The 17728-nt window shown below is 45.5% G+C and overlaps 2 protein-coding genes across 3 annotated transcripts; both read left to right on the top strand.

Annotated features, from left to right (window-relative positions):
- The first annotated feature begins 407 nt into the window (after positions 1 to 407).
- On the top strand, positions 408 to 4496 carry LOC541638 (response regulator 9). The gene is given in 6 exon segments (NM_001111393.1): positions 408 to 644; positions 1280 to 1432; positions 1865 to 2260; positions 2374 to 2450; positions 3009 to 4070; positions 4166 to 4496. Coding segments are annotated over 6 exon segments (1896 nt in total). The 5' UTR covers positions 408 to 490; the 3' UTR covers positions 4220 to 4496.
- A 635-nt stretch (positions 4497 to 5131) lies between these two features.
- Positions 5132 to 11309, top strand: LOC100217072 (Chaperone protein ClpB4 mitochondrial). Of its 2 annotated transcripts, XM_035967759.1 has the most exons (11): positions 5333 to 5715; positions 6464 to 6743; positions 6841 to 7059; positions 7163 to 7400; positions 7599 to 7794; positions 7896 to 7950; positions 8344 to 8494; positions 8777 to 9085; positions 9178 to 9443; positions 9723 to 10652; positions 10793 to 11309. In XM_035967759.1, the coding sequence occupies exons 3-11, from the start codon at positions 6865 to 6867 to the stop codon at positions 11096 to 11098; spliced, it is 2646 nt and encodes an 881-aa protein (XP_035823652.1). In that variant the 5' UTR covers positions 5333 to 5715; positions 6464 to 6743; positions 6841 to 6864; the 3' UTR covers positions 11099 to 11309. The 2 variants fall into 2 exon arrangements, with proteins under 2 accessions (NP_001346485.1, XP_035823652.1); NM_001359556.1 differs by lacking the exon at positions 6464 to 6743 and having other exon boundaries at positions 5132 to 5715; positions 10793 to 11278.
- Positions 11310 to 17728: the final 6419 nt, after the last annotated feature.

Here is a 17728-nt window from a genome sequence, read left to right as displayed (position 1 = left end):
CACCCCACCGATGGCACTGGCAGCACAGCAGCGGCGTATAGAGGCCTGAATAAACGGCAGGAAATATGAAAGCGTAATAAAAGGAAAACGAAAGGAGGCCGAAAAAAAGGTTACCATCTTTGCACTGCATGAGCTCCCTCCAATCCAATCTCCCGTTCACCTTCCTCTTCCCCTCTCTCTCACCTCCCTCCTATTATTATTGGGTTCTTCACCGTACCCCACACACACCCTTCTCCCCCAACCCCATCTCTCTCTCTCTGCCTGCGTTCTCCTGGTGCTGCTCTCGCTCTCCTCCCCTGCTTTGACCTCCCCGCCTTTCCCCGCCGTTTCTTGGATTTCTAGGATCCAGACAACCGCCCTTGTGAGCCTGCCTTCCTGCCTACTACCTGCGTACGTACAGGAGGGTCCTTGCTTGGGTGATCCGGGTGCCTGGTTTCTCGGTTCCGCGGCTTCCGCTGCTGTTGGATTCGCCGAGCCGGAGCCGCCGGAGATGACCGTCGACGAGCTGAAGCTGCAGGCGAGGGCCAGCGGCGGCCACGGCGCCAAGGACCAGTTCCCCGTCGGCATGCGCGTGCTCGCCGTCGACGACGACCCGACCTGCCTCAAGATCCTCGAGAACCTCTTGCTCCGCTGCCAGTACCATGGTATGCCACGCTCCTCTCGCTCCCCTCTCTCTCTCTCTTCCCCGTATGCTTGGTTCCCTACTCTTCTCATCGGATTGTACATACATCCTGCCGTTCTTTTTCACCTTTATTGTCCCCGATTCGGCTCTTCGGTTTGGTTTTATTTAGTTTCCGTTGTTCGCGTGTATCAACTATCAAGAAGTCTACGGAGATATTTGGGTTGCTGTTTTTGCATTTTTTTTCATCACATAAATAGCAACCCCGACTTTATGCCCCCACCCCCACTTCCTCCTCCTGTTGTTTTCGCCGTGAAATATTTTTTTGCCATGTAATGTCATGTCAGGCTCAGTTTCATCTTCTTTCTTCTGCAAATAATAATAATCGGGTTTGACTCTGCTGATCCGATTTTGTTTGGTTTTTTTTACCACGCGCTGGCACACGGCTATATTTAGAACAATCTTACCTTCCAAAGCTTTTCCAACCGCCAGCTGCGCGATTTCTGTAAACTTGTGTGTCCTGTCCATTTCCGATCTCCACCGCGGTCTGGCTTTGTTCAACGGAAAGAAAAAAATCGTTCTCGCTAACTTTCCTCGAAGTCGAGTGATTCCACATGTGTAATGTGTTCCTCCGGAGGGCTTTGACTTGTGATGCCGCAGTGACAACAACGGGACAGGCAGCCACGGCCTTGAAGCTGCTGAGGGAGAAGAAGGACCAGTTTGACCTTGTGATCAGCGACGTCCACATGCCGGACATGGACGGCTTCAAGCTCCTCGAGCTTGTGGGCCTCGAGATGGACCTCCCGGTCATTAGTAAGCCTTCGCTTGCCCACTCCTGTTCCTGCCTTTATTGCAGTTGCAGCAGGCCAATGATCTCAAAATTTTGGCATTGCTTGAAAAATCATCATTGTGGAATGAATATATCTTGTATGGTACCATCTGGTTACTTTGTTTTTTACCTCCATTAGACAGCTGAAAACCTCGCCCGATTTGTAAAGAAGTTTTCTTGTTCAATGAGGCATTGAATTTGGGAGGAATGGCAAGCCTCATGAAAACTTCTGTATGCCCTCCCTACACGTGACCACTAAAAGAAAGAGTTAGACAGGACAAAAGTCTGCAGGCATAATGAACGCCAATTAGTTTCCTACAGGAACTTCAATTATTTCTGCTGGTTCAGTGTACAATGTGCACAGCATCTGCATTTGTCTTTGATCTGAAAACTGACCCTGTATCATCATCATGCAGTGCTGTCTGCAAATGGGGAGACACAGACAGTCATGAAGGGGATTACCCATGGAGCATGTGACTACCTGCTGAAGCCAGTGCGTATTGAGCAGCTGAGGACTATATGGCAGCATGTGGTTAGGCGGAGGAGTTGTGACGCCAAGAACAGTGGCAATGACAACGATGATTCGGGTAAAAAGTTGCAGGTGGTGAGCGCTGAAGGTGACAATGGCGGTGTTAATCGCAACAAGAGAATTTCACGCAAGGGTAGGGATGATAATGGTGATGACGGTGATGATTCTGATGACAACAGTAATGAGAATGGAGACTCGTCGAGCCAGAAGAAGCCAAGGGTTGTGTGGTCTGTTGAATTGCACCGAAAGTTTGTGGCTGCTGTCAACCAGCTTGGCATTGACAGTAAGAGCTCTGATTATATAACTTAGTTATCAGAATGTTAACTAATAAATTTACTCTTTTTTGGTATATTATCCATGAATCTTAATAGCATATACTCGTGACTATAAATGCAGAGGCTGTTCCAAAGAAAATATTGGATCTTATGAATGTTGAGAACATCACAAGGGAGAACGTTGCAAGTCATCTGCAGGTGTGATTTCCGTTCTTACATAGTTATGTTTGCCCTCATATTTATGTTTCTATATAATGCCCATCACATGTTTATTATCTGACATCTTTGGAACTTATGATTACATCAACTGTAAGCTTCAACACTATGTATCTTGAAAGAGGATTCTTGGATTCTTGTTGCATTTTTTGTTTCTTTGTGGCTTGGCCTTTATAAGGGGTTGTAGATGTTTTAGCCTACTGAGGCATCTCTGCCGTTGAGGCATAACTTTGAGTTCTTATTTTCCTTACTTCAATGGAAGGCATAGCTCCTACCATTTTCTTTAAAAAAACACATGAACTACATTTTCTTTTGTTTTCACCATATCTAGGAACTTCTCAAAACCTATCAGCATTTCTTCACATGCTTGTTATACTTCTGAAAGAAACATAAAGTGATATCAGCAAGCATATTGATCAGGTTTTACAGTTCATGTCCTTTGAAAGACAGCAAATTTCGTTGATCACTTGGGCAACTTTTTATTTTTGCTTGGTTGCAATTAGAAACACATTTAATAAATCCTTCTTTGATGGTTTGCAGAAGTATCGGCTGTATCTGAAAAGACTCAGCGCAGATGCAAGCAGGCAGGCTAACCTAACTGCTGCATTTGGAGGAAGAAACCCTGCTTATGTGAACATGGGACTAGACGCCTTCAGGCAGTACAATGCATATGGGAGATACCGGCCAGTTCCAACCACTAACCATTCACAGCCAAACAACCTCCTTGCAAGGATGAACTCTCCTGCATTTGGTATGCATGGTCTGCTGCCTTCGCAGCCACTTCAGATTGGACACAACCAGAACAATCTGAGCACTTCCCTAGGGAATGTCGGGGGGATGAACAACGGCAACCTGATCAGGGGTGCGCATATGCCACTGCAGGATACTAGCAAATGCTTTCCTACTGGCCCTTCTGGTAATTCGTTCGCGAACATATCAAACAGCACACAACTGGTTACGACAAACAACTTGCCATTACAGTCTCTTGAGCCAAGCAACCAACAACACCTTGGTCGGCTGCATTCCTCTGCAGACCCTTTCAACTCATTTGTTGGTGAGCCCCCCCAGTTTGCAGATCTTGGAAGGTGCAACACCACCTGGCCAACCGCGGTCTCATCATCCAATGTTCAGGAGATTGGCCAGAAGGACAGGATCGTGAATAGGCCCAAGCTTGAGCCTCTCTCAAGCTTTACAGAAGCATCCAGTCAGATCCCTTTGCTGGGAAGTGAAATGCAGAGCCACCAAGTAGCATCACTAGCCAGCAACGGTCTTCCGATGCCGTTCACTCAGGAAGCGGTGCCCTTCGCTTATGGAAGCAGCACGAACTCGAGAGAGATGCTGAATAACAACCTTGCGCTTAGTAATTCAGGCGTCAACTCTACATTGCCGAACCTTCGCATAGACGGTTCTGTTGTTCCAGGGCAGACACTGGGTGGTAGCAATTCAGGTGGTTGTGTTGTCCCCCCTCTGCAAGATGGCAGGATTGATCACCAAGCTGTCAGCAGTCATCTAAACTACAACAACGAACTCATGGGGACAGGTAGGCTGCAAAGGGGACTTAGTGGTGGTCTGGATGACATTGTCGTGGACATGTTTAGGCCGGTATGGTCCTATACATCTTTTTTTTTATATTCGAGAGTAGTTAGCATTACGGCCCCGTATTTTTATGTGAACCATGCGTTTTTTTTTCAATGCAGGACCGCGCAGACGATGGCGTCTCCTTCATTGATGGGGACTGGGAACTGGTCTAGCAAGTTTCAGTTCTCTACATCAAGTCTGCCTTCGTGTGAGATTTTCCGCATTTGTGGTTGTGGAGGGGTTCGGCGCTTGATTGGTCCAAAGTTGTTTATAGTAGCAAGATTGCATCACAAATGCCCTTTGCATTTGGTTTTTCAGTTTAGCGACCAGGTTCCAGTGTCACGTCCGAATATCAACTATGTGGTATTTGCTACCTTAACTCGTATGGCTATGTTTTCAAGTCAGGTGTTAACTGTGGCTATCGTGATATATACAGCATGGTTATGAGCCAAGGAATGCTGTCCTGTTTCCTCTTGGAAATCGTTTTGCTGTTCCCTTTGTTGATTGTCACTGGCAATCTGTTCCAGAAAGATCCCAGCATTCGTCATTTGCAATTTTGCATGATTGCTTGATAGCCTGAGAAATCGAAACATGTTTCCAGCATCGTGGTCAGTCTTGCCGAGACTGAAGTTATAGGCGAAGATCAAGCGTGAACACTGGTTTGGTGACAACCCCACGATCCCCCTCAATACACCGATCCGTCTTAGAGCTTGTTTGGATACTATAGTATTTACTTTAATTTGTATATATTAAAGCCGTTTACGGTGTAAACTAATTTACACTTCAATTCAATTAGTACTTACTTTGATTCACATATATTAAAGCGGTTTACGGTGTAAACTAATTTACCCTCCAATTCACTTTAGTACATATAGATTTTGGTTTACCTTAATACAATCTTCTTGACACCAAACTAGCCCTGTAGTTTGAATGTTTTGGAGTTTATGCGTTTGCAATTTGCAAAAGATTTGGATACTCGCCTTCATCCGCTGCTGCTGCCGAGCAAACGATGCAGCGAAAGTGAAGAACTCGCGCCGAACGCAGTTCTCCATCTTATCTCGACGATGAGTGCCCCCCCTTGAGTCGGCTACGAACGGTATCCGTCGGTTACGGATCAGACGGTTGACGTGCACGGAGGTCGACGAACACCGCATCTAGTAGAAGCTTCTGCAACCTTCCATTCGCTTCGCCTGCGCTGCCGGCACACCTTCTTTCCCCTTCTCCAAGCGTCGCCACTCCTCTCCGCTGTGCCCTCCCAACAACCGTCGCCGCCGCCACAAATAACCGAGCCAGCATCTTCGCGGCGTAACCGCTTGGCCAGTCCAGTGTCCGCAGCAAAGCGCTAAACCCAGACCCAAAACCCTCCGCCACGATGGCGCGCTCCGCCGCGTCCAGGCTAGCGCGCGCAGCCCGCGCGGTTGTGGTCGCCACCAAACGCCGCCAGGGCCCCGGCGTTAGCCGCGAGGTACTCCCGCGGTCCCTCGCGCCGCTCGCGGGTGATGCCTCCGCCTTCGGCGCCACCACGGGGAGGCCGGCGTGGTTTGCCGCGCCTTTGGGGCGGTTTCCCGTCGGGGCCGGCGGAGCTGGGCTCCAGGTGCCGCCGCGCCGGCTGTTCCACTCTACTACGCCCGCTCAGTACAGCGCCGCCGGCACCTCGTCCTCGTCTCAGGTCGGTGCCACTATGTACACCGCTGCCCGTGTCTCTGTTCTTATGCGCCGAGCCGCTGATTGGGTGCCACTCGTGTCGATTTGATTTCGGTCAGTGCTGTAGAGATCTAGCTAACCAAACGGCTGGATTGTAAAGCTCTGGAACGTCGAATGCATGCTGTTCTGCACTTCTGCTGCAAATTCGTAAAGATTCATTGTGTCACGATAACTTTGGATGCTATAATGAATAGGTGTGATACTATTGTGTAGTAGTATGGTGTCACTGATTTCATCCTTTGATCTCCGGAAGTATGGAATGCTGGGGTGATTGATTTGCATAGTTAATAGTCCTATTCCACAATACAAAATCCATAAGCGATGCTGAGATGATGCTTTTAGGTGCTTTCTGTGTTGATGTTGTTGGACTATTGTCTTGCTGTAGCTGTATTTTCATCGTGTTGGTGATTGCATTCTTTTGTTGTTATTAGTTAAACAAGTCAACAGTTTCTAACCTTTGTTTCAAAAGTGTGTACAATCAGTTGGTCCGTCTGTAGATGTAGTTAAACAGTATATCGGAGTGTTATACTTTTACCTATAGGTTCCCACTTGAATAGAGTGTCTCCAACCATGAATTACTATAGATTTCACATGCATCTAGATCTTCGCTTGACTTGCAGTGCTAGGGCAGGTTTGCAAGTGCTCTTTCTTTGTGACAAAAACGTGGGGTGTTTTCTCGAGAGTAAGATATCTTGTTTTGTATGTATATACAGAAAAGGAAAAAAAAATGTAACAAGGGAGTCACAAGGATCATAAATCAAAAGAGGAGGCGGCTAACATCATGGTAAAATTGATCAACCAATCTGACAACAAAGTCTTAACATTTGATTTTGCTTTTAGAGACAATAGAGCAAATTCAGGCTTGAAAGATTGCTTCCATCTGCCGACTGATTGAACCACATCTTCGAAGACTACTATTTTGATGACACCAAATAGTTTAAACAGCAATTTCCCTGAAAACAGGAGACCCAAATATTTCTGTTCCAGCAGCAGGTTGTTTATATACACACAGCAATGGGTAGGGCTTGCAAAGTACTGTTGGCTTGAGTCCTGATCTCTGTTTTTCCTTATTTTTCTTTGATCAAAACAGATAACACCAGGAGAATTCACTGAGATGGCCTGGGAGGGGATTGTTGGTGCGGTTGATGCAGCAAGATTATCAAAACAACAGATAGTAGAGTCGGAGCACTTGATGAAAGCTCTTCTGGAGCAGAAGGATGGGCTAGCACGCAGGATATTTTCAAAAGCGGGTGTAGATAACACATCAGTCCTGCAAGCTACTGACGACTTTATTTCTAGACAGCCAAAGGTATTAGCGGTGGGCCTTAATAATTCCACACATTAAACCAACTAAACAAGTTCTGTTTATTAAGGTGGTAAATTTTATTAACATTTAGGTCTTCCATTGGTAGGTTGTCGGTGATACAACTGGGCCAATTATAGGATCAAGTTTTGTGTTGATATTGGATAATGCAAAGAAGCATAAAAAAGAACATGGTGATGAATTTGTGTCAGTTGAGCACATCCTGCAAGCATTCACTTCAGATAAAAGGTTTGGACAACAGCTCTTCAAAGATCTGAAAATTGTGGAGAATGATCTTAAAGAAGCTATTTCAGCAGTACGGGGAAGCCAGCGAGTCACAGATCAGAGTATGTCTTGTGAACATTTTTTACTCGTTTATTTCTTTTGGCAGAGTACTTCTGTGGTTTTAGTATTTATTTATACTTTGTGTAACAGTCATGTAACTTCCTGTATTGTCCAGAAAGTTAACTTGATCCTGATAAGTAGATAACAATGCAATAACCGGTAACCTGTTTTACATGCCTATATCGTTTTTCTGTTTCCAGATCCAGAAGGAAAATACCAGGCTCTAGAGAAGTATGGTATTGACTTGACAGAATCAGCTCGACGTGGAAAACTTGATCCTGTTATAGGCCGTGATGATGAAGTGCGCAGATGCATTCAGATCCTATGTAGAAGAACTAAAAACAATCCTGTAATCATTGGCGAGCCAGGAGTTGGCAAAACTGCTATTGCTGAAGGGTGATTACCTTTTCATCTATTGTTTGTAGTTTTTTTCATAGTGTGCCTATGCTTTGCTGCTTTGGACATGCAGTAATCAAACTATCTTGCTCCTATTTCAGACTGGCTCAGCGTATTGTACGAGGAGATGTTCCTGAACCTCTAATGAATAGAAGGGTAATGAAATGTTTCTGTTCATATCCAGTCTAGTTAACTGAAGTTTGGGGCAGTCATATTTTCTGACTGTGTTACAGAGACAACTCTCCTCCATGCTTCCCAGCTATCCAAGGCTGTATTTATTCCTTCTCTATGAAAATGGGCATCACCTTGTGGCGGTCGTGTTAAAAAAACTTTTGTTGTATATATATTCGATATTCATTGAAGCATTTCGATTATCAACTATTAAAAAAATAATGCAAAACTCAGATCTTACAGTCAGACAAAAAATAATGAAAATTCTGAGCTTACAGTCAGACATATCACTAATAACATAAGAGTAGACACAGTTGTATTAGTGTCAAGAATGCAATAGACTGTATGTTCTGATGCTATGTATGTCTGCAATTACAGCTTATTTCGTTGGATATGGGAGCATTACTTGCTGGAGCTAAATTCCGTGGTGATTTTGAGGAGAGATTAAAGGCTGTTCTAAAGGAGGTCACTGCTTCTAATGGACAGATCATCTTGTTCATTGATGAGATCCATACTGTTGTTGGTGCAGGTTTGTACTTCTAACTTCTTCTGTGTTTTGACTATTTGCAAGTTTTTATGGCAGTGAGAATATATATATATATATATATAGACTTGAAAATATTAGTCGAATCTTAGCTCTCTGTTAATGATTAGACAGATCTACACAAGTGCGTTTCACTTTTATTTGGTTTGTGCTGGCCATGTTTTCAAATCACTGATGCTTTGTTTTATCAAATTGATGCTTATGCCACAATATAGGAGAGTCAGTGCTCTGAATATTGTCATATTTACTGTTTATTTCTCTGAATAGGAGCTGCTGGTGGAGCGATGGATGCTGGTAACCTGTTGAAGCCAATGCTAGGCCGTGGAGAACTCCGCTGCATTGGAGCAACAACATTGGATGAGTACAGGAAGTACATTGAGAAGGATGCTGCTCTTGAGCGTAGGTTCCAGCAGGTTTATTGTGGTGAGCCAGCAGTTGAGGATACCATCTCCATATTGCGCGGTTTGCGAGAACGATATGAACTGCATCATGGTGTTAAGATATCAGATGGGGCTCTTGTTGCTGCTGCAGTTCTATCCGATCGATACATCACTGGACGTTTTTTGCCTGACAAAGGTAATTTGTATGCTATAATGTGGATAAGTTACGGTGAATAGCGAGCTGATCTATTCATTATCTAATATAATGTTCTCTATTTGTGTGTCCAGCCATTGATCTAGTTGATGAAGCAGCTGCCAAGCTCAAAATGGAGATAACATCAAAGCCTATTGAATTGGATGAGGTAGACAGAGAAATCATAAGGCTTGAAATGGAAAAGCTCTCATTGAAGAATGATACAGATAAGGCCTCCAAAGAACGGCTGAGCAAGCTTGAAGCTGAACTAGAATCTCTCAAGCAGAAGCAGAAAAGTCTTTCAGAACATTGGGAATATGAGAAGTCTTTGATGACTCGTATAAGATCAATTAAAGAAGAGGTACTTGCATTCTTCACTCTTCTGTGTATTGCCTGCCATATTCCTCTGATAGCTTCTACTTAAAGCGCTGTTTATGCTGTGGCTGTGCTGCGCAACCAATCGGCTGCAATTGTGAAGAGCTGAGAGCAAGCTCCGGCTGTTTGCTGCTGAATGTCTGCTATCGCTGCCACTGTTTGGGCTGCTGCAGCACAGCAACAGCCAGAGCCAGCTATCTGATCAGGCTGATTTCCCCCCCTCGGTGCCATATGGGTTCTAATTCTTGTCTTTTATCTTGTTTAGACTGACAGAGTGAACCTGGAGATTGAAGCTGCTGAGAGAGAATATGATTTGAATCGTGCTGCTGAACTGAAGTATGGAACACTTTTATCACTTCAGAAACAGCTGGAAGAGGCTGAGAATAAACTTGTTGAATTCCAGCAATCAGGGAAGTCAATGCTTCGAGAAGAGGTGACTGACGTGGACATTGCTGAGATTGTGAGCAAGTGGACTGGTATTCCAGTGTCGAACCTTCAACAGTCTGAAAGGGAAAAGCTGCTGCTGCTGGAAGATGTACTTCACAAGAGGGTTATTGGCCAAGACATTGCAGTTAAATCAGTGGCCAATGCCATCCGCCGTTCTAGGGCAGGCCTATCAGATCCTAACCGTCCGATAGCAAGCTTCATGTTTATGGGACCTACAGGTGTGGGAAAGACTGAGCTGGGTAAGACACTGGCTGAATTCCTTTTCAACACTGAGAATGCCCTAATACGAATTGATATGAGTGAGTACATGGAGAAGCACGCCGTCTCCCGTTTGGTTGGTGCCCCACCTGGATATGTTGGTTATGAGGAAGGGGGCCAATTGACTGAATCAGTTCGTCGGCGACCTTACTCAGTTGTTCTGTTTGATGAAATTGAGAAAGCACACCAGGAAGTCTTTAACATATTGTTGCAACTGTTGGATGATGGAAGAATCACTGATTCACAAGGCAGGACTGTCAGCTTCACTAACTGTGTCATAATCATGACATCGAACATTGGGTCACCATTGATCCTTGACACACTTAGAAACACCACAGACAGCAAGGAGGCCGTGTATGAGATAATGAAGAAGCAGGTGATTGAGATGGCCCGGCAAACATTCCGGCCAGAATTCTTGAACAGGATAGATGAGTACATTGTGTTCCAACCACTGGATACAACCGAGATCAACCATATCGTGGAGATCCAGGTCAACTTTTAACAGTTCCTTTTAGAAGCATAACCGATTCTTATAATTAAACCATAGTATCAACCTTATGTTATTTCTCCACATTTGCACATTGTTTGTGTAGCCTGCTCTTTAATTTGACATGGTCTCTCTACTTGCAGCTGAATCGGGTTCAGAACCGGCTGAGACAACAGAAGATTCATCTCCAGTACACTGCGGAAGCCGTTGAGCTTCTGGGGTCTCTTGGCTTTGACCCTAACTATGGTGCGAGGCCTGTCAAGAGAGTGATTCAGCAGATGGTGGAGAACGAGATTGCCCTTGGTGTCCTGAAGGGCGATTTCAAAGAAGACGATACTGTCCTCGTGGATGTAAGTTCGGCGGCGATCGCAAAAGGACTCGCTCCGCAGAAGAAGCTTGTCCTTCAGAGGGTAGAAAACGGAAACGACGAGTTAGTTGCTAATGACTAGGTCAGATGGGATCACCTTTTAGCGAGAATGTTCAAGTGTGATGAAACGCAGCTGTTAGCTCTGCGTTTTCGCGTATGAGAAACTTGGCCTTTTATTTAGGTTCTACCATGAAGTCGTGTCCAGTCTCCGGTGGCAAAACTCAATGTTCAAATCTCTCTGAATATAATCTTGAGAGCTCTACCTCAAGAGCTGTGAATATCTGTTCAGGCAACCCCTATCTTTCTCGCCCCCGGAAAAGTTCTTCGGTTGGCCTCTGTGCTCCATCGTTCCTCCAAGTAGCAAATATGTCACGATAGGTCATTCTGTACTAGAGAACATGAGGCGCTCCTCGGGGCGCCTACGATAATCAATAGTCATATACATAAGTCATAGCGAATAGGTAGTAGTACTCGGAATATAACGATACACCACAATAAGACATAATATAGATACGTACGGTGACATAAACGGTAGGTAGACTATAATGCAACCATTAAGATTTTTGTCTAGTCACATGCTACACTAAGTATTTGAGCATACAGAAATGCCTTTGTGCTCTGGCTGCCAGCTACCGGCTGCCTGATGTCAGGCTCCTTGGCTTAGGGCCATCCAGACCAAGGTCCGTGACAAGTTCCATTAGTCAATGCCCAAGAAATATTATCAGAGCTCTTAATCATACCACCCACGTGCTTGAAGATTTCTTTCAAGGTTTTATAGGTCTCATGAACATGAAGTCATGAACAAATTCATGTATGGCCTCTATGCATGTAAGAACAGCATGGGACAGTACGGTGGAAATAAACAGTCTGTAGTTTCCTTACAAGTTACATTTCTCTATGTTCAATAGGTTAAAAATTTCAAACAAGTCATTGGATCTTTGTGTATAGAAATATGAACAGTGTGTGCAGATTTATTTGGTGTAAATTGCTACATTGTGATGTTTAATTAATTTCAAAAAACAGGTTTCAGTCATCGAGCTGGCAAGGTCTTATGTGATGACAAAACTCCTAAATACATGACAAACTTCTTACCTCAACATATAAAGCATGCAAGACATACTTACAAGACCTAAGAAATCAGTCGCTTCCTTGATAGTCTCTCTGAATCTGTCATCATCAAACCATCCAAATTTTATAATTCGACAAACCAGCTGAATTAGGGGCAACATAGTTTATGACATAATTCCCTTCACACGGATTGCCATAAAGGTTAGCTGTAAATAAGTAATAAGAAGTATAGACAAGCATGTAAGAAAGAAACAGACACATATTAATTTCATCTTTGATGACACATACTGAACGATAAACGGAAATAGTTATCTTTCAATATCATTCGAGAGTTGGTCATCATCGGAGAGTTAGTCATTCAGTACGCTTCGCAGAGTTGGCCGGCGGAGTTTTGGTCGGCGAGTGGGCCGTTTTTGAAGGGCCTATTTCAGATACCCGGTTCCCGAGTACTCGACAGTAGCTTCCGAGCCTTCGTGTAACACCTTAGAGTTGCACGGAGGCTTTTGCGGAGGACCGAATTCTTGGGTGTGCGCAAGCACATCTGCTAGATGTAGCTCCCGAGTAATCCATGTGGATTTGCTTGGGGAGTTCACTCGGTATTCGAGCAGTTTATGGGAGTGAGTCTAGGTTTGCTCGACTCTCTCGGGTGCGCGCAAGCGCATCTGCTAGATGTAGCCCTCGAGCAATCCACCTAGATTGCTTGAGGTTTATTCGGTACTCAAGTAGTTTAGGGGTGGACCCTTCCTGTGATGGTCGTCACACGCTGAGCGTTAGTCCGTTTAGTGCCGGAGTCGAGCGTAGTCTTGGGTGGTGATCCTCTGAGCGAGTCTTCTTCCAAGGGCTTGATCCTTGATATGCACGCATCCCCCTCGGAAGGCCTTTTGAGGTCTCTTTGAGAGGAGGACCGCCTTCCACCGACCTAGCCGGGGCGGAGAAGGAGGTCGTCGAGCTACGAATGAGTTATCCATGTGAGATCCGACTATCCACCAAAGAGGGGCCTTGTGGGCACCTCGTCAGCCGGGTTACTGTAGGAGAATGTGAGGTATGACCTTACATGGACACGAGCAAATGACCTATGGGTCGATCACCAAGCTTGCGACTAAACACTCTAAATCCATCTCCAAAAAATAACCTAGTTTAATTTATTAATTTCCAGTAGAAAGGAAAATATTTATGTTACCAAATAATGAAATGGTGATATAAACAAATTTAAAAATTTTCTTGAATAGATAAAATTCTACCAAGTGATTAATACATTCATGCCCAATCATAAATTTGTTTGATTAGATCTACGAATCCAATCCGTGGATTTCATTCTCTGAGGAAAAAACCATTTGTTAAAATAATAAAGAATTGTTAAAATAATAATTTTTATGATTTGTTAATAATAATAATTATGAGATTATTCTTTTTTCATATATATATATATATATGTTTATGTATTATGTGGATTTATCTCTTGGTGTCAAGACTTTTTATAAAAAATGTAATGAGTTGCTAAATAATTTTTTATAAAATAATAACATTCTTATTTATCTTTATTTTTGGAATATCTTTATTTTTACATTTGTATTTATTCTGAGTTTTTTAAAAACAGAAAGATTTAAAAACTAAAAGAAAAGAAAAGAAAAAGTAACGCATCGTCTTCCTTCCCTAGCCGCATCGGCCAGGATGGAAGGAGCTCCTCGCATGCGTAGGCATCCGCGACCTGGAGGCACGTCCCGACGGCGGCATCACAGCACAATATTCTGAAAAATAAATACTTTGGATTCAAATCACTTACTGAAACAGTGAGAAAATCTGGAGACTAACTCTGGTCTGGTCTCACGAATATTAAAGAAAGTTCCTAGAGCAGGGAAGGTTGTATGTAGATGACGGTCAAATGATTAGGTTCTGAGAGGATAGATGGATCCTCGATAGACCGCTTAAGAGCAACTCAAATAGTTATGTAAATTTTAGCTCTCTAAATCACAGATTTAAGAAGTTGCTAAATAACTTTGGGAGTAAAAAAATATGAGTTCTCCAATAGTTCTCTAAATATAGGTTGTAGTTTTGTTTTATATTTATCCACATAAAAAAATAAAGTCACAAATGTCATCAATTACCTTCATTATCTACATAATGCAGTAAACATTTTTGTTTAGGGAGTTGATAAATGGTTGCCAAATGTAGAGAGAAAATAAGGTTAGATGAGAAGTTATTAAATTTAGAAAGTTCATTTAGAGAACTGTTAGAGATGAGTTTTTGTGTTAACTACTTAAATTGTTGATTTATAAAATCTATTAGAGAACTACTGGAGTTGCTCTAAGGACCATTGTCCGAACCTTTTTAATATTATGCGTAATACTTTAGTCAAAGATGTTATAAATGAAAATATACCTAACATATCCTTTCGTAGAGCTATTATCGAAGTGAAGCAGGTTAAGTGGCATAATTTATTAAATTTGATGGCAACCATTTCTTTAGAAGAATCGAGAGACAAATTTATTTGGGGGCTCACAAATATTGACTTTTCTCAGTTCGTTCAATGTACTTTCTTTTAATGAATACTCTTCCTGTAAATCACAATATACTTTGGAGTCTAAATCTTCCTCTTAAAATTAAGATTTTCTGTGATATTTAAGCAGGGTAGTTACTCTCACCAAAGATAATTTAGCTAAGCGAGGTTGGAAATGTTGTTTAAAATGCAGCTTTTGTAATCAAGGTGAGTCTATTTAACATCTATTATTTGATTGTTACCTTGCTAGAAATATTAGGAGAATTATTTACTTTGCCTTAAATATATAGAGACCAAACAATATTAATCATATAATTGGGTCCTGGATTGCTAACAAGGGAACAACACTTAAAAAAACTTCTAATTGGAGTGGCCGCAATATTTTGGTCTATTTGACTTTGTCGCAATGATGTTGTTTTTACTTTTAAACCAAAACCATCAATTATGCAGGTTCTTTTCAGGGCAACATATTGGCGCAGATTCTAGAGATTGCTGCAGAAAGAACAACCTCAACACGAGGTCTTTACGGTATGTCGATCCTTAGAGGTGGTAGCTATAGAGATCTTACATAAATTAATAATGTATTTCGTAACTCAATAACCTTAGATATTGTCGGGTACCGTAATTAGGGGTACCCCCAATGCTCCTAAACACGACTGGAGAACATCTTCAGAACAAACCATAAACAGCTAATAAAACGCGGTTCAAGTCAAGGCCTCGTCTACCAAGGGACGCGACCTCATCCGAGCCCAGCCTCGGGCAAGGACGGTAGTCCCGGACGGATTCACGCCTCGCCCGAGGGTCACCTCAGTCGGCAGACGCACCCCCGTCTCACCCGAGGCTAAGCTCAGGCGAACTTTGTCGTGCAGCGACCTCAGCCGGATCGCCCTACCAACCGACTGTATCGCATGCGCATTTAATGCGGGGATCGCCTGACGCCTTATCCTGACACGTGCGCCTCAGTCGGCAAGGTCGAAGTGACTGCAGTCACTTCGCCCTTTCACTGACCGTTCTGACAGGAAAACAGCACTGTTCGCCCCGCTCCGGCTACTGTGCCAACCACCAGGGTAAAACTGACGACAGCAGGTCTCGACCTCCCCCGAGTTCAGCCTCGGGCGCAACAGGGAGCTCCGCCTTGCCCGACCCCTGGCCTCGGCCCCGGCCTCGGGGAAGGTCTCCGCCTCGCCCGACCCCAGGCCTCGGCCTCGGGGGAAGGTCCCCATCCTCTCCCGACCTCAACCTCGACCTCAGGAGAAGACTCCGCCTCGCCCGACCTCAGCCTCGGACCGACTACGCTACAGGGGATACATCATTACCCTACCACTAGCTAGCCACCCCTTGCTACGAAGGAACAAGACCGGAGTCACATCAAACTACTCCGATAGCAGGTAATGATGGTTCCCCGCGTGCGACCATGACGTCGATGGCTCTCAGCTCCTTACGGAAGCAAGGAAATATCAGCAGGGTCCATGCCGCACCGCCAGCTGCGCTTCTACAGGGCTCAAGGCACTTCTCCGACGGCCACGTTAGCGCATGTACAGGGCTCAAGGCACTTCTCCGCCAGCCACGTTAGCATATAGCTACACCCCCATTGTACAACTGGGCCATCTCCTTGTATCTATAAAAGGGGATGTCCAGGGCCTTCCTAAGGCACGCAGGCAGAGAGAGATGCAGACGGACACACGCAGGGATGGGGCGAGTGAAGAGAGGCAGGCAGAGTAGGAGAGACGCAGAAGAGGCTAGCTCAGACAGCTCACCTCAAGGCTAAACCCTCTCTCTCTCTCTCTCTATCTCTCTCTCGCTCTCGCTCTCTCGCGACGCTTGTAACCCCTACTACGAGCACCCCGGTGCAAGATAACATAAGCCTCATTTTCCCTCTTGTGTTCCATCTTGCATCAACCCATCTGGGCAGGGACACGCAGCGACAAATTCACTGGTCGGTTGACGGTCCTCGCGGGTCCGAAACACCGACAATTGGCGCGCCAGGTAGGGGCCTGCTGCGTGTTAACGAATACTTTCCCGTTGAGTTCCAGATGGGTAGCTTCCAGCAGCCTCTCTAGCCCGGGACGGTGCTCCGCTTCGGGAGTCTCGAGTTCATGTCCCGCGACGGCAGCTATGACATGGTACTCCTCCCCTCGCAGCACGACAACAACGACGGTCGTCGGCTCGCCCGGTGGCGGCGAACTCGACGACGACTTCCCCCTGTGGCAGAAGAGGAACACCCGGGTTTGCCCCGCCACCCTCCTCACCGGAGGAGGAGGAGACAGGGCAACCGTGGCCAGGCAGGAGGCGGCACCTCATCGGCTGTCGGACCAGAGCGAGTCGACGACGCCGGCACCCCTGTGGGGGACATGTCGGGTGTTGTCCTCGCACCTGAGACAACAACGGGTGTCGCTTCCCCGCAATACGCCAACCCCAAGCGGACTGATGACGCCAGCACCCTCGCGAAGGACTTGCTGGGCGTTAGCCTCGTACCTGAGATAACGGTGCAGTTCGTCCCCGACGCGACTTCACCACCGTCCATCAACCAAAAAGTACCATCCGTTTTCCACCCTGTCCCCTTTAGATTCAGCTTCGATCCACCAAGCGACCCCGCTTCGGTGAGCGCTTTCGCGAGGGCATATCCTGACCTTCCAGGGTACCATATGTGGTCATCTTGGGACCGACGGACGACCGTCTCAACCTCCGGACCCGCAGGTTCCGAGGAAGAAGATGACCCCGACTTTGGTTGGGATTTCTCTGGACTTCGTGATCCCAATGCCATGCGAGACTTCATGTCCGCATGTGACTACTGCCTCTCTGGCTGCTCCGACGATGACCACAGCCTTGGCGACGAGGGTTACGACCCAAGTCGCGAGTGTTTGCACGTCGATCAGGGGGATCACAACGAAGACAACCACCTTGGCATGCCGGAGGATGACAACGCCCCTGTGCCTGCGTCTCGCATTGCCGCGGGAGCTAGTTGTGGTCCCAGTCCCTGCGGGGGGTCAGGACACACAGCTTGAGCAACTCCGCGAGATACAGGCCAAGCTCGACAAAGAAGCAGGGCGGCTTGTGCAGCTCCGACAAAACATCGAGCAGGAATGGGCAGGCTGGGCACTCGCCGGAGGAGCGCGTCATCGGGCCCGGGACGTCCAGCGCCGTATC

This window comes from Zea mays, chromosome 5 (assembly GCF_902167145.1).
Source record: "Zea mays cultivar B73 chromosome 5, Zm-B73-REFERENCE-NAM-5.0, whole genome shotgun sequence".
In the NCBI taxonomy this organism is placed as follows: Eukaryota; Viridiplantae; Streptophyta; class Magnoliopsida; order Poales; family Poaceae; genus Zea; species Zea mays.
The sequence above is the reverse complement of the archived record's forward strand: the minus strand, read 5'-3'. Positions and strand labels throughout refer to the sequence as shown.